The sequence below is a fragment of the Mercurialis annua genome, linkage group LG8, assembly GCF_937616625.2.
Source record: "Mercurialis annua linkage group LG8, ddMerAnnu1.2, whole genome shotgun sequence".
In the NCBI taxonomy this organism is placed as follows: Eukaryota; Viridiplantae; Streptophyta; class Magnoliopsida; order Malpighiales; family Euphorbiaceae; genus Mercurialis; species Mercurialis annua.
In genome coordinates, this window is record NC_065577.1 from 13,903,875 (window position 1) to 13,921,349 (window position 17,475).

General features: G+C 34.9%; 1 protein-coding gene and 1 non-coding gene across 3 annotated transcripts; both read right to left on the bottom strand.

The window, feature by feature from the left end:
• Window positions 1–177: 177 nt before the first annotated feature.
• Window positions 178–3,495, bottom strand: LOC126660062 (uncharacterized). 2 transcript variants are annotated; one of them, XM_050353390.2, is made up of 6 exons: window positions 3,151–3,495; window positions 3,002–3,055; window positions 2,113–2,860; window positions 931–2,021; window positions 300–852; window positions 178–212 (listed from the first exon to the last, which is right to left on the bottom strand). In XM_050353390.2, the coding sequence occupies exons 3-5, from the start codon at window positions 2,855–2,857 to the stop codon at window positions 301–303; spliced, it is 2,388 nt and encodes a 795-aa protein (XP_050209347.1). In that variant the 5' UTR covers window positions 2,858–2,860; window positions 3,002–3,055; window positions 3,151–3,495; the 3' UTR covers window positions 178–212; window position 300. The 2 variants fall into 2 exon arrangements, with proteins under 2 accessions (XP_050209347.1, XP_050209345.1); XM_050353388.2 differs by having other exon boundaries at window positions 3,002–3,495.
• Window positions 3,496–15,228: 11,733 nt separating this feature from the next.
• Window positions 15,229–15,335, bottom strand: LOC126662436 (small nucleolar RNA R71). The gene has a single exon (XR_007635809.1). It is a non-coding gene; the product is annotated as a small nucleolar RNA R71 (small nucleolar RNA).
• Window positions 15,336–17,475: the final 2,140 nt, after the last annotated feature.

Sequence of the window (17,475 nt, forward strand, 5' to 3'; positions counted from 1 at the left end):
TCGAATGTGACAATAAAGTCTCAATTTTTCTCCTAGCCCAATAAGACAACCTAAACCCTACATATCAAACAACCAAAAACCATCATTCTTACCGCGTCCCATGAACCGGTTCTTTGCTTTAAGCATTTTCCGTATGCATGGTTACTTATATTTACAAAAAGCTTTTAGCAGATATGATCAGTGGCGGAACCAGAAATTGTTTTCAGCCCGGGCTAAATAACATGCAATAAATAATATATAAATTTTTGCATAAAATTAATATTAATAATAATAAAAAAACTATTATAATAAATTCTTACATTAGTCTCGACCGCGGGGAGGCAATTGTATTCTTCGCGTCTGCATACTCTGAAAGCGTTGCAAAATGGGCTCGTCGTCAATCTTCACAAAAATTTGTTTCTCAATAAAACATGATAAGCTGTCGCTTAGAAATTCATCCCCCATTTTGTTACGCAAATCGGTCTTGATGATATTCATTGCTGAAAATGCTCTTTCAACTGAAGCAGTTGAAACTGGCAAAACCAATGCCAATTCAATCAATCGATAAATAAGAGGGTAAACAGTGTACTTCTCTGTTTCAATCAGCTTCTTTGCAAGTTCCCCGAGTCCCACAAGTTCAACAAAATCAGCATTTTGCCTCACATCATGTATGTATATCTCCAATTGATCACTCAACAAAATCAAATCAAATGTAGAAAAATCATCTGGATAAAGCTCGGCAAGACGATGCAATTTCAAGGCATCAAATCTAGAAAACGATTGTCTTGGATCAAGACAGGTTAAGCAAGAAAGCAACTCGAGATTTCCTTCAGAGAAACGGTCATTCATCTCTTGCACAATCACATCAATAACCTAATATAAGGAAAAAAAACTAGGAGAATTATGAAGTGTAATAATAAAAAAAAATAGCATATTTAAAAAATTACTAACCTCAGAAAATATTTCCACACGGAAACGATGAGAATATGTTATAGTTTGACCTTCACGTTTTGACCGCCAACGATTCGATAAACTATCTTCCAAATTCGGTACATCAATAGAATTCTTGACACAAAACTTGCGAATCTCATCAAAAAGATCATTCCATCCATCCTCCCTAAATGATTGGAACTTGACCTTTACAGCACGTACCATGTCCAAAGCATTGACAATATTTTGATTTTTCTCTTGTAAAACTTGTGATAATCCATTTGTAATTGCCAATACTTTTTTCATCAAATGCAAGGTGAATACGAATTCAAAATTTTCCATTCTGTCAAGTAAACCCAAAGCTGCACCTTTTTCCTTTGAACCAGTCGCATCATCATGAACATTCCCAAGCACTTCCATTACTGAAGACCACATTAATAATATACGAAGTATCGTTTGATAATGAGAACCCCATCTTGTGTCTCCAGGTCTTACAAGACTTGTCTCTTGATGCAACCCTCTTCCTGAAGAGATTTCACCATTTTCCAATCGTGTGACCATAAGATCATGTTGGCTTTGTCTGAGTGCATCTTTTCTTTTACATGAAGCTCCAACAGTGTTCACAAGCAGGGATAAATAACTAAATGAATTCTCAATAATTGGTAATGTTTTTGCAACAGCAACAACCGCCAATTGAAGCTGGTGAGCAAAACAATGAACATACCTAGCATAAGGATTCTCATTAAGTATGAGCGATTTTAAACCGTTGAATTCTCCACGCATGTTTGAAGCCCCATCATATGCTTGCCCTCGCAGTCTAGATATTGAAAGTCCGTACTTTGCAAAAAAATTATCAATAGTTTGCTTTAAAGTGTGTGATGAAGTATCTGCTACATGCTCAACTGAAAGAAACCTCTCGAGAATCTCTCCATGACCATCAACGTATCTCACCATAATTGCCATTTGTTCTTTCACTGAGTTATCACGAGATTCGTCAACCATGAGTGAGAAAACGCGATCTCCAATGTCATTAATAATGATAGTTCTCACTTCTTCAGCACAAGCATTCACCAATTCTTTTTGAATTTTTCCATAAGTCATTTGATTGTTTCCTAGTACATTGAAAAATGAGTTTAATCATTTAACATAATCAAATTATATTACTAATAAATGTAAATTAATTAAATCATGTTAGTAAATTACCTGGAGCATTAATATTTAGCACCTTTGCAATCTCTTCATTATGGTCACAATCCCTTTGAAGCAACTCAATGAAATTTCCTCTACTCAATGAATCACTCGACTCATCATGCCCACGAAAAGCTAATCCTTGCTTGAGTAAGAACCTGATTGCATCTAAAACCGCCGTCAATCGAGTACGATAAGCAACCTCCATGTCAGAAGAGTGTTTAGCAAATATGTGCTCCACACTTTGTCGTTGATTTTTGTATGCTTGATATTTTCTCGCTGCATAATTGTGGTCACTATCAACATTTCCAATATGTTCTCCCAAGCTAACTTTCGCATTCTTCCAATTAATGAATCCCGTTTTTGTGAACACTTCTCGACCACCTTGAGACTTAGGCTTTGGTGGTTTAAACAAATAACACCAAAAACAAAATCCCGCATCTTTTGATACACTATACTCCAACCACAAATAGTCAATAAACCAAGTCTTTTGAAAACTTCTATTTTGTTTTCCAAATTTTTTCTGAGGAAACATATGACTTTTTGGTTGACAGGGACCTTTAAGCACATATGCACGTCTCACTTCATCTCTAATATTGATTTCGTAATCATCAATCGAAATCTGATTTGCAGGATCCGCAATTAAACTTGTAGAATCAAACTCAACACGTGCTCTCTTTTCTCCCGAAATAGTACCCAAATTATCTTCTCTATCACAAGAGTTGATATTTTTTGACGTTCTAATAACAAATTTGTCCATAACCTAAAATGTATTATTTTAAATTTTTGATTAGTTTTCATTAAATTATTCTCTAAATTATTCACAAAAAACATCTAAAAAAATAAAATTGATCAATTATTTTCAACAAAATAAAATAAAATGACAAGAATTAAAAATACTTACTTGTTGTAGTTTAATCACTTCTTTGATTTTCCAACGAATAAATCAAGTTAAAACCTACAAAAATTAGGTTAATAAAATTATTCCACAATATTAAAAATATATAAATTAAATTATTTGTACAAATAAAATTGCAAAAGAAAAAGACTTACCTAAAATTGGAGATTGGTTAATTTTAGGGGAAAACTATATAATTTAGGAAATTAGGGTATAGAATTGAATTGAAAAATTGATGGGGTTTGGAAATTTGATGGTTTACTAATTAAGGGTTTGGTGGAGAAAAGGATTAAATGAAAGTGGGTGATGTATAAAGTGGAGTTAATGAGAATTATTCTCCATTAATGATTAAAGTATGCTGAAACGGGACAAAAAATGTTTGTCCCGTGTCAGTTGCTGTTTCAATTATATATTGAAACAGCAAAGGGGCCAAACGATGCTTCCAAACGGCATCGTTTGGCCCCTATATTTTTTGAATTTCTTAAGGCCAAAACGACAAGTCGTTTTGGCCTTAAAAAAATTGAAAAAAAAGAGGCCAAACGACATGTCGTTTGGCCCCTTTTTAAAACCTAAAAAAAAAAAGAAGACATCTGCGTCTTCTTCCTTAGCTGCTTACAGCAGCCACCACACAGCCATGGCTGAATAATTTTTTCCTTCTCCGGCTTCACCAAAACTAGTCCCGGTCCTTCAGCTTTCCGCCGTCAGCCCTGGCTCGAGCCTACCCGAGCCTAAGGGTAGTTCCGCCCCTGGATATGGTATTCGAGGCAGGTTGTTCTCACGACCCAATTTCACTAATTGTGACTGGCGTTAGGGAGTGAGAGTTGTATCTCTAAAACCCATAACAATCCGATATTACACCAAAAATGGCTTTTACGGGAGGTTTGGTACGTAGGTCGGCTATATGAAACGCCCCTATGATTTGCGATTAAAAATAAATCCTTTTACAGGGACAATTTTAAAAATTAAAAGACTACAATAACTTAAAAGACAAGATTTTGCTTCTACTGTTCACCAATTCTTGGGTAATTGATTTTGGAGGTCACTGCTTGTAATAACCCGTAAAATTTTATTTATTTTATCGTCGGATTCCGGTAATTTTCGGGTCGTTTTCGGTTTGGTGGTTCAATTTATGGTTTGGTTCGTGGTTTGGTTAGATTTTATTCGGTCATTGGTTCCCTTGGTTTGTGCTTCAACCAATTGGTTGAACCACGTGTGAAAATCTCAGGTCTCAAAAGAGACCTGAAATTCCACGACTTGTCTCGTTCGAGACCAGGCGGTCTCGAACGAAACTTCTTCATTTGTAACTGGTCTCGTTCGAGACCAGCAAGGTCTCGAACGAGACCTCTTAAATTTTAGCTGGTCTCGAACTTCGAACGAGACCTCAGCTGAAATTGCTGGTCTCGTTCGAGACCAGCGTTGTGAGACCAGGGCTCACTTTGGCTCATTATTTTCCTTCTTTTTTCAATACGATTCTACCCTATATTCACATCTATTTAAATCGTTTTCTAAACCCCAACATATTCTCTACACTTCCACCAACCCTAGCCGTCACTTTCCTCTAGTTTTTCCTTGAAAGAAATCGCTGCAATCCCCTCTCAAACCTTGCGGAAAATGGGTAAGTTAGATCGAATTCAGTTCTTTCATCATTCATCAAATTATTAATAACATAAAATCAAGAACAAGACTTACCTAAATGAGTTATTAACAGAAAAACAAAACTCAAGCTTTCACCATTCATCAAATTATTAATAACTGAATTAGTATAATACAGTCATTTGTTAGGGTTCAATCGCCGTCGTCTCGCCATTTTTCATGAAGTTATTGTTTGGTTTCTTTTGATTCGTTACTGCCGTTCTTATTAATCTTTTTGCGTATGAGTTTTGGGGTTTTAAGATGACAATTCCTTGGGTTTTATCTGTTATTTCCATAGCCTCTTGAGTTGTGTCTTGCCTCACGAGTTCGTTGATTATTTGTTTTGGTTGCTTCGGTTTCTTGGTATTAACTCTGCCTTGTTGTTATTCATCAAAGGAATGAACTCTTGTTAATCTTGGATTACAGTATCCTTTTTATTGTTTATCCTTGATTCGTTTTTCATGATTCATGATGTTGTTATTAATAATTTGATGAATGGTGAAAGCTTGAGTTTCGTTTTTCTGTTACTGTTAATTAATGTTTAATGTTTGATGTTGAGTTTGGTTTTTGAATGAAGAAGATGATGAGGTGTCAGGGTTTAGTTGGCTTGTGTTAATTCTTTTTGGTTAAAGGGCTATTTTAGTTACTGAATTGTTTTGTTTAAAACCTAATAATTCCTTAGGCTATATTATTAATTGTTTTATAATTGATTTCGATTTTACTCTACGGAATTAGTTCCGACTTTTTAATTTGCAATTTAATTAGTAATTATGATTTTATATTACTTGGGCATCGTTATTTTAAATTTAGAAATTTTATTAATTTTATTATATTTAAATGATTTTGATTTAAGTTGCCTACTATTATTATAAATTGGAATTGGATAATTATTTTTAATAATTATTTTGATATTTGGTTTAGCGTAACAGTTGGGCTAAATTTATAATTTAGTCTTTTAAATTGTTTATTAAACTATTTTAGAGAAGTATTTGTCTGTGATATTCGATTACTTGAGTTTCGGGCTATTGAGTTCCATAATATTTTTATCAAATTATAATTTTAACTATAGTTTATAATTATGGATTAATGGTTGGGTCGGGTTAGACTTTGGTCGCCCGACATGTGGGTCTAGCTTGGTAGTTTTAGAAAATCGGCTAACCCACTATTTGAATATTATTTTAATAATATTTTCGGATAGGATTTTAAGTGTGAACTCAATAGTCTTAAATTATTTACGGCATTATAATTTAATTAAAAATTGTGTTTCTCTGTGATTTTATCTGACTTATAAATTGTGCTAGTCCTACGTGGTGTCTAATATTCTTAGAGTTAGGGGTTGGAGTGATTTTAACTTATGATTTATTTATTAGACTCTTTGACTATTCGCGCTCTGTAGTCGAACCAGGGTTAGTTGCTTGTCAAAATTTCACGTGGATAAGCAAGCAGTGAGTTTATAGTGCTATTTACTGCTTTATTAAGTACCACATCTTATTTTAGTATTATAAATGTTTTTGAACTGTTTTAAGCGATTATGGATCTGGATTGAAACGAGCTGCTCGATAGGCTTGTATCGAGACTTTGTGCACCGGTAAGCACTCTGGGATCGGCAGAATAATGTCTTGCTTACGCTGGTATATGACGAGGATTTGTTCCCGTCCATTCTGGATTTATCAGTATGTTATGTCATACTTACGATGGGAATGCATTTCAATACTGTTATTTTATAATCATATTATATTAGTATAAAAGGTTTTGATTTAAGGATTTTAAACTTAATAATGTAAATAGTATTGCGAACTCATATCAGTATATCCGACCCCGTTGTTTTCCCAATTTTTCCAAGTTTATGATTTGAAAGCTTGGTCATCTCCAATTCTTGATTCTTGGAGGTCTTTATGTCAATAAAACTAGTCTATTGTTTTAAACTCTTAGGCCGCAGTAGAACTAGTATTTATTTGAGTATCGTACTTTGGATTGTCAGATTGTTCCGATTGTTTTACTATTACCTTTGTCATGTATACTCTGGATTTATCTCGTTATATATAAGGCATGCTGTTGCGACTCGGTTCAGCTGAGCATTTCAGATATTTAAGTTGTTTATATTGAAACTGTGATATAAATTGCTAGACTTAGGTTGGAGTCTCAGTTGCCCCCCGAGCAGTGTTTTTCTAGAGGATTCTATGTTTGATTATTTTCCGCGAGGCTTGCTACGGGTTTTGGTACGACCATACCCATACCCTAGCACCGGTCGCGATCCATGAAATTGGGTTGTGACACTACTTTTCAAAAATTGCAAAACGGTGATCGAACATCAATACGTAACATTTTAATAACTATACTATTTGGTTATGTAAAGATAGAAGGATTTTTGGTCACTGAAGAAAAATACTCCGAGTTGTTTTTTGTTGATTGTGTGTACATATATAAAATATAAGATATTATTTGTCATAAATAATCAAATTTTAATTACTACATGTGTATTATTTGACAGTAAAACACTTAGTAACCTCCTAAAATCACATATTTAAAAGTTTAGTAACGATTTTGCGACGTTTTAAAGTTCGGTCACTATTTGGCAATTCTTGACAGTGACCCCTAAAATCAATTACCCCCAATTCTTTGATTTCTGGAATTCGTTATCATTCAGGAGATATCGTTTTTTATGGCAATCTATTTGGTTCTTCTGCATTTGTGAATTATGGAAAGTAAGGAATAAGAGGGTTTTCAGACAAGAATTGGTGGTGAGGATTCTCTAGTTTATATGGGTATCTGCAAAGCGGTTATTTTTCACAAGGATCTCAATCCGTAATTTTTTTATTCTGCTAATGATGTATTTGAAAGATTAGTGTTTTTTGTTTTTCTTTGGAACTCTAGCTCTTAATAGCATTTTGCCATCCATCTCTTTCTAGATGTGGTAATAACGAGAAATATTTGTGTGAACCTAGTTCGCCACATAGGATTATAAACCATCCATTAAATGCATGACACGTGGCGTAATTAAATGTCATAACCAATCAATAAATAGCATTTAATTCTAATTAAAAGAACACTAATTAATGTTGTATTTATTGATTGGTTATGGCATTTAATTACGCCACGTGTCATGCATTTAATGGATGGTCCATAATCCTATGTGGCGAACTAGGTTTACACAAGAATTTCTCGCTAATAACCCATCATTTATTAAAAAAAAAATACTTCTCTCAAAATATGATTTTGAATTATGGCCCTCGATGACAATTTAACCTTCTTCATAACGCGATTTATGTTGCTCTTTACAATTTTACTTTCACCAAATCAATGGGATTTTATATTGTTCTCTATTTCCCACGTTCTTTTAAAATTAATTCTTAATTTCTGTCTTAATATTTTTTCCACGGAATTATATCAATATGCAAGCGGAAGTCTAGATAGATGCTCTCTTTTATTAGAAACTAATTTTTAATTTTATCCTAGATCGTTGCTCTCTATACTATACTATAGAATTTTCTTTATCACTTTATATACGTTATTTTAAGATTTATCATTGAGTAAAGGTTTATTACGGCTCAAATTTTTATGACTTTTAGCACCTTTTTAATTGGCTAGTAAGGCAAAAGCCGAATAAACATGTTCACACTCAAGGAGGTTGAGTGAGTCGAACAAGTGAACGCTAGATGACTTATACGTGATATTTCATCAAAGTCAATTTAATATCATTTAGTTCATAATTTTATATATATTCTTTGACTTGCAGTTTCACTGTAAACACCTATTTTCTGGACAGGTAAAAAGTGATAAGGAACTGAAGCGTCCAATGTTGATTTCCAGAAAAATCTGTTCACGTGACGAGCAACACTTTTGTTTGCTGGATTCCAAGTAGGCGTAATATGTGCACAACTGCAAACTTGCAGGATTAAAACACAATTAGTCGTAATAGCCCATAAACGTCCAAAGAGATTGTAGTCTAAGTCAATAAATTGGACTAATTATAGTGTTTTAGAAGTTTATGTGCCAATTTTCAAGTTGTACGGATTGAAATTGACCATAAAAAAACCAATAAGGTCTTAGTAGCATTTTTGACACTTTTAGACACCAAAATTGACTTTTAGCATCTTTTTAATTGGCTAGCAAGAAAAAATCTGAATTTAATTAAAATAATAGTAATTTAAACCTAATCCTAACACCTCTAGGCATATCACTTAACACTTCTTTAAACCTAATCCAAACTTTAGAGGACAAGCCCATAAATACACTTAAACAAACCCTAATCAGACCCCTATAAATACAACCTTATGTCAACCTGGCTAGAGGTGGCACACAAACCCCACCTCATAGATTATAGAGACAGAAAATTTGATCCCCCCTAGACTAGCCATATCCGAATTTTTCAACACATACCCACACAAAATAACATCAATTTTCAGTTCTAAAAATGCTAATACGTATTAATTCTCCAAAAATACAAGCACCATATTCGAAGCTGGATTCTGCATCAACTTTTCCAGCAAACGAGCCAAGGACTCAGACCGGTACCTCTGAGGACTCAGTACATCTCTTTATCGCTTTTTATCTTCTGTAATTTAAAATTGTTGCATGGACACGTTAGACTGCATGCTAGGTTATTCTATTGCAAAATTGCTAAAAACTTTGTTTTTGATATAAAATTGCCTTTACCATGATTGTTGTGTTTCTAGCTATTTTTCCATGATTCCCATGAAACTGACTAGGAAACATGTTAATAGTTGAATTATATGTTTTATATATTTAAATCCAGAAATCCAGACACTAAAATGGCTCAGAATGCATGTTTAGATTATTACAAGCATATTTGCTATAACTTGTTCAGTTTAATAACAGTTGCAATTTGATGATTGTGATGTTGTAAATCACCTCCAAACACTATTACCTGTCATATTTAGATCCTTTGATTCTTTTTTACGACTGTGACCTATTTTGTATGAAAAAAGTACTCAAAAACAAGCTGAAACATACTGAAAACGTTCCAAAACCATTGTTGTAAATTGCTGAAAACTTCTGTCCTATGCTGCCTGCCCCCAGACCAACGACTTACGCCGCCGCCACTACCAGCAACGCCGCCAGTTATAACTTCCGGCGCCGGAAATAGAACTGGCGCCTAGTTCTTCGTCCCTGCTTCCAGAAACCTGCTTCCCAGATCCTTCGTGACTCGATCCAAACGCTCAAATGTGTTTCCAGGCTCGTTTGGGCTCGAAATTACGCCCATTTTAGACCCAAAATTAGGGATTTTTAAGTACTTTAATTATCCGCACTGTAACGGCCAGACCCGATGTAAAACACGCTAGTGATATGCACTAAGTCAATCATACTTAACCATGTATTGCCTTTATCTTTTTTTATTTATTAGTTGGCACTTTTATTATCATTATATGTTATGATTAAATGCTTGAATGGTTAATTATTCTTAAGGTCGTCAAGTATGTGACTTGATAGTAAAACCCTTAGGATTAATAAAGAATTATATTCAAACTATCCCCAATCTTAATAGTATATTAATACTAGTATAATGTTGAATGGTGATTATGTTTTACTAATCATGTATATGAGTATTAAGTCAAATCATAGGTGTCATTTAAGAAATAAAGCACTGGATGACCCATCATGAATACTACATAGATCATTGTCATAAGTATCTCTCATCATAGTAATATTAAAACAATACTTTAACCTTGAATTTACCATGGATTTCTACATAGTTATTTTATATTTTGATACAATCTTACATTAACTTTAATAGGATAATGGAATAGATTGTCGTTTGATATGCAAGTAACTATGTGAGAAATGCGAGTGACAGAGAAGAAATTTGTCCTTCAATTATTTGAGTAAGATATCTATGGGCCTCTTGAAATGTATGGCCTTTCTTAATGAATTGATAAAGAATTATCAATTTCAGTCTACTTGAAATCTGAAGAAATGATTGATTATTATAAGGATTACATTGCTATACCTTATATTAAATCTGGATATCGCGTGATAAAGGGATTAAAATATTACATATATAAAGGTTAAATCAGATAATAGATATTCATATGGCTTGGGTAGTTACAATATCTTGCTAGAGGCCACTTATGACTTGTGGGTCAAAATAGAGATTTTGAGCCCACGACCAACCTTATATGAACCTACAGGGTTGCACACTAAGAACAGGCAAAAACCATTTATGGGTTGTACAAGACCAATGGAATAAAGTGATTGATAAATTATTATATCTATAATTCATAATTTATATAATAATAAATATACATATTAATTGAAATTGAAAAATTTAGGATAAGTGTTTTCTTTAAGATATTATCTTTTGAAGATAATATATATATATATATATATATATATATATATATATATATATATATATATATATATATATATATATATATATATATATATATGTGTGTGTGTGTGTGTGTGTGTGTGTGTGTGTGTGTGTGTGTGTGTGTGTGTGTGTTTAATTTTCAAAAATGAGTTTTTGATAGACATAAACTCAAAAGAGTTATAAAAAACGTAGTGTTTGAATATGATTGCAAAACACGTTTTTTAGTAAACCTTAATTGTCATATTTTCCTATAAATAGACTATTAAGTCTAAGGTTTTAAATATGTGTTTTTCAAAATAAACACAAGACATAGAATCACTAAACAATTCAAAATTGCTTTGTGGAGCAATAGTACTAGCACACAAGCACTCATTTTGGAAAACGTATGTTCGTGTGGATACTTGTAGAGAATGCATTCTTTTCGAGGTGTTTCTGATCTGAGGCAAGGTATCATCAAAGTGAACCACCTCCTTCATTCCTACATTGTTTTTTTAATTCGACATACAAGTAAGTTTTAGTTATGCAATTAGTCTATCTATTCAAATTACATTGATCTTGTTTTGGGTCTTTGATAAATTTTTGAAATTCTGTTGCGCTATGAACCTAGAAAACCCAATAGTGGTATCAGAGCCGCTTGTAATTTGATTGATGAGATTCTGAATATATATCAGTGATGATCAAGCAACATAGGCAATGAGGAGCGATGAATCCGGAAGGAAATGCAGAGCAGACTATCACAGGCTTAGAAGGGAAAGAGGCAACTGAAACTTGTTTAATAATACAATGTACGAAGAGCAGCTGAAAGTAGAGGCTGAGAGTGAAAACCCCAAAAATCAAAAATCAAGAATCAGTACAATACGAGTCTTATCAGGACCTGGTAAAGAAGATAGAACAGCTCCAGGCCACCATCAATGGCAACCAGCTCGTCAACTTGGGTGTGTATTCCTTAGCAGAGGAAGAGAAGTTACCGGCAAAGGTTAAGATGCCATATCTCAACTACTTCAACTGAAGGGGTAATCCCCGCATACACCTGAACGAGTTTATCTCTGTGATGACTACCACCATCCTGACAAACAAACATATTTTCAGGGCTTTTCCAAGGTCATTAGCATGGAATGCAGCCTGACGGTACTACGACCTCTCAATGAAAACAATGGGGGATTGGAACGAACTATCTACCACCTTCATGCATCAATACGGTTGCGGTTCTAAACTGGAAGTCAGTCCAAGAGATCCATAAATGATAAAGAAAAAACCCAAAGAAGCATTCTCCGAATTCCTTGCCAGATTGCTAGACAAAGTTGCACTATTGAAAGAGAAGCCGCCCGAGAAAGATCGGGTCAGAATTGTGGTCAGGAATGTCTTCCCACATTGGGTTGAAAGGTTGCAAAACATGAACCCCAAAACCTTTTAGGACTTACTTGACGACGGGATGCAAGTAAAAGACCTAGAGTCCGAAAAAAAGCGCAACGCACCGACAAGAGATTATCAGTCAAACTACCAGTCAGCTAACAAGAGCACCAAAGGTTCTCAAAATTCCCTATTCCTCTCACAAAGGTCTACGATATATTGATGGAGCAAGCCGAATTACAACCCTAACGCCCATTGCAAGTTTCATCAAACTCAAGTCTAGAGGATTAGAATCGCCCTAGAGAATCAGTGTAATCCAGAGGATCAGATTGCCCAATGGATCAGTGAAATCCAGAGGATCAGAACCAGCCCAGAGAATCAGAAAGTTGCCCAGAAGACGGGATTCAAACTACCAACAAGACATAGCAGAGAAAGACTCCACATATGGCTTAAAAACGCTAAGGAACGGTTAGAGACACCGGAATACGATTAAAAGACACCAAAGATTGGTTGAAAGACACCGAAGTTAGCAGAAAGAGGATAAAGCCTGGTAGAAAGATACAAACCAAGGGTAGAAAGACACCGCAAATTAGTAGAAAGACACCGAAGATGGCAGAAAGACGCCAAAGCCTAGTAAAAAGACACCAAGGAACAATAGAAAGACATCGAAGATCGGTAGAAAGATACCGAAGATCGGTAAAAAGACACCGAAGATGGCAGAAAGACGCCAAAGCCTGGTAAAAAGATACATGCATCCGTTAATTGTAGAATAATTAACGGAATCCAGGAACCTATTTAATAGGATGGCCATTGGAACAGCCAAGGGTATGTTGTCTCTTCAACAAACCTAAGATGGTCCGGACATGATCATTACCAGGGTCAGAGTCATCGGATCACTCTCGCGACAGCTGAGACTTCATAGTTCCATTCCACGGGGCATACAATCAGGCAACCTAGGCTTAATGGAAACTGAGAAGACCTACTCCCGGCCAGATATGGAGTAGACCAGAACCAGGGGACCTCAATCTAGGGCATTACCATACAACCGGCGAGTGATATGTGTAACAATTAGACTTGTCATATGATGTAATTTTATTCCTTTTATGTCCTTGAACTGTAAAAGGATCCCTTCATTCCAATTTTAGGGTTAGCACTCACTTTGAGGAATATTGTAACCTCCATTACTTTATTTCCAAATTTTTATTCCTTTTCCTCTTAGTTACATTCAAAGCTTTTATTATGGATTCAAGTTATTATTAATAGGAGATTAATATTCCTTTCATCAATTATTGTTCTTTTTTATCTCTTCAATGCTCTAGGTCTCCATTTATTATTATTGCAAGGTAACAATTCTCTACACTATGTTTGCTATTTATTCTTGCTTAGCTATTGATACAATGTTAGTTATGAGTAGCTAAACCCCTCTTTTAGAGGTTGCTAATGAATACTTCTTGTTGAGTGATTAGTTGATTAGGGTTAGTATATTTGTTCGGGTTAGTTGTGATTGTTGTGTTTAATGCCTAGGTTGACCTGATCTCTTAACCTTGGGTTGGTAGTTTAGTTGATTAAGTGAGATCTAGTTGACTAGACGGATAGTGGAAATCACGAACCTAGGACCTAATCATGCTCAGGCGGTTTATGGAATAGGTGGTCTTTCAGTTTGCTCGTTAATTGCGTTTGATTGATTTAGGCGAAATACGCGAGAGCGATTTAGATTTTGACTTATTAATCAAAGTGAAATTTTCTCAACTCTAGACTCAAAAGAGCGGATGTTGAGGCTTTAGGATAGCTTGACCCGAACCAAGTTCAATACAAAATCCCGGTTACCTAGAATTCTTTCGGTACTTGTTAGTGACTTCTAAGCGCTTTTAATATTTGTTGGAAACCCTTTTAATAGTTGATTGCTCTAGTTTGATAATTGTTGTTTGTATTTAAATCATTTATTTGCTAGTTCGTGATCCGTAATTGTTTAATTGACTTCGAATGATTGCTTAATAAACGAATTGCATTACAAAAATGATTTTCATTCTCATCAAATCCTTCTCATCTTTGTGGGTTCGATACCAGACTTTAGTCTAGTCTATTATGCGTTTTCATATCTTACACTTGCAGTAAATGACCAAGAAGTTTTTGGCGCCGTTACCGGGAATGAGATTGTGTTTCATTGATTGAAAGTATTTTGAAATTCGGTCGAGTTAGCTTTATTTTCTGCTTTTAATTTTATTTGTTCCATCTTTGTGTTTTCTTGGTTTACGCTCGGTTCGCTTGTTCTTGGGTTTGCAGGGTTGAATCCAGTGTATACATAATACACGACGTGCCAATATCCCTCTTGAACTATTCTAAGAGAACCATGGTGGCTTCGAAAGGAGCGTACGAAGAGAGAATTGTAGACCCGCAATCATGGAAAATGTGGAAGATGACTATGAGGAAGAGAGGTACCATCCTCAAGTTGAGGGAGGGAGACAACAACACCCACCTCCTCTTCCGCTTGAAGATGGGAACCGACAAGAGTATCAAGGGCAAGACCGCCCCCAAGTACTAGGCCAACAACCGCCGAGGCAAACTTTGGGAGACTTTTTCTTGCCGGACGTGGATAATGCCACTTATGGGTGCTTTGCTCAACCGGTCAAAGAGTCCACCTTTGTGATAAAGCCTAGCACAATCAAATTCTTGGAGAATCGATGTGCCTTTTATGGTTTCACGAGTGAAGATCCCAACGCCCACATTGCTATGTTCTTGGGGGTGTTAGACACATTCAAGCTTCACAATATCACCGCCGATCAAATCAAGCTTAGAATGTTCCCCTTTTCCTTGAGAGAGAAAGCTAGTTTGTGGCTTCACTCACTACCCAACGCGTCGATTCATAATTCTAGTTCAAGCGTTTCTGCAAAAGTATTTTCCCATTGGCAAGACCGCAAAGTTGACCAAAGACATAATCGACTTCAATAAATGTGATGGGGAGTCTCTTTATGAAGCTTGGGAGAGGTTTAAGGATCTCCAAAGACATGTCCCTCACCATCGCCTCAAGAGAGAACATGTGGTGCAAATTTTCTATGATGGCTTGTGTGAGACCACAAGGGCTACAATTGATGCGGTATCAGGGGGGGGGGGGTCATTGATGAAAATGACATATGATGAAGCCAACGAGTTGATTGAGAAGTTGGCCGTGGTTAGTAGTAATTGGTCCTCGGAGAGGAGAAGACCACCGACCCAAAAGTCGATGATGACACTTGATCAAGTACAAGAATTTGAGGCCATGAAAGCCAAGAATGCATCTCTACAAAGCAAAGTGGATGCCTATAAGAAGCAATTGAATCTGAAGAATTCTCTGGTTGCATATGTGCAAGCGGGATGTGAGTATTATGGAGATTACAACCATACTAGTGGGGAATGTTTTGCCACGGGCCAAGAATGGAGTGAGCAAGTGAATCATGTTGGTGGACAACGCTAAGTGTGACCCCTATTCGAATACCTACAACCCGGGTTGGAGATAGACCATCCTAATATTGGGTGGAGAAATAATGTTTGGCAAGGAAATGTTCAAGCTTCTCACCAAGCGGGACCATAGTGTTATCCTTCGGTTTCATGATTCATCGTTCTTGTTGTCCCGGTTTTAGAGTTTCTGTAATTAGTGCCCTTGATTTCGGATTCCCCATTTGTTGGCATGACTATCATGATTTTGATTGAGGGTAATGTTTGTTTAGATTTGGTTTGATTAATAGTTTATTAGGTTGTTAGTTAAGATCCTAATAATCAAAGGTTTGAATGTTATGTAAAGAGTAGGCGGGTTTAACCTTCTGTAAATAATGAATTGGAATTGTGTCTTTGGGTGATAAATTGTAGAAGATGATGATGTGTCATGGGTTGGTTGGTTTATTTTAAATATGTTGTGGCTAAGAGTTGGTTTCAATCATTGAATTTTTTTGAGTAAATAGAATAAGACCGTATGGTTTATTATTAACTAGTTATGCTTCATTTTATTACATTGTTTTGATTTTAAATTACGAAATTGATTTCGACTTATTTATTTAGCGGTTTAAATAATATTTTTTTAAAAATATTAAAATTACTTTGGCATTAATATATTAATATTATTATAGTTTATTTATAATTTTATAAATTGACTACATTAAATAGGAATTGGAGATCTCATTTAATTTGGAAGTTTGTTAAATTAATTATATTATTTTTAAGACCTAAAAATAATATTTGAGTTATTTAAAAATTATATTAATAATTATCATTAATTATTATTTAATTGATAATTTGATATTTTTGGCTTAGAATGTCTTTGCAATTAAATTTATATTTTTGCTTTATTTTGTTATTTAATTATTTGAGATATTTGCCGGTAATATTTAATTACTTGGGTTTCAAGCTATCGAGTTCTATTTTGATATTGATTAATATTTTTATTAAATATTAAATTATAAACTATGGTTTATAACTCTGGTTTTATGGTTGGGTCGGGTTAGACTTGGGTCCCCCGATATGTGGGATTAGCTTGGTAGTTTGAGAAACTCGGCTACCCCACTATTTGAGGAAAGAATTTTATTTATTAATTAAATATTATTTAATTAATATTTTCGGATGAATTTTAAATATGAACTCAAGAAGCTTGATTTATTTACGGCATTATAATTTAAGTGAGATTGTGTTTCTCTGTGATTCTATCTGCCTTATTAATTGTGCTAGTCCTACGTGGTGTCTAGTATTCTTAGAGTTAGGATTGGAGCGATTTTAACATATGATTTATTTTTAGACTCTTCGACTACTTGCGCTCCGGAGTCGAACCAGGGTTAGCTGTTTGCCGAAGTTTCACGTGGATAAGCAAGCAGTGAGTTTGTACTGCTATTTACCGCTTTATTAAGTACCGCAATTTATTTTAGTATTATAAATGTTTTTGAACTGTTTTAAGCGATTATGGATCTGGATTGGAAGGAGCTACTCGATAGGCTTGTATCGAGACTGTGTGCACCGGTAAGTACTCTTGAAATTTGCAGACTGAAGTCTTTCTTATGCTGGTATATATATGACGAGTATTTGTTCCCGTCCACTCTGGATTTATCAGTATGCTATGTCATACTTACGCTGGGATCATTTCAATACTGTTTTCCATAATCATATTATATTAGTATAAAATATTTTGATTTAATGGTTTTAA

Coding starts and splice junctions, on each gene's coding strand:
- LOC126660062 (XM_050353390.2), bottom strand. CDS start 2,857: ATGGACAAATTTGTTATTAGAACGTCAAAAAATATCAACTCTTGTGAT. Junction 2,022..2,112: donor GCTAAATATTAATGCTCCAG/GTAATTTACTAA, acceptor TCAATGTACTAG/GAAACAATCAAATGACTTAT. Junction 853..930: donor GTGTGGAAATATTTTCTGAG/GTTAGTAATTTT, acceptor TCCTTATATTAG/GTTATTGATGTGATTGTGCA.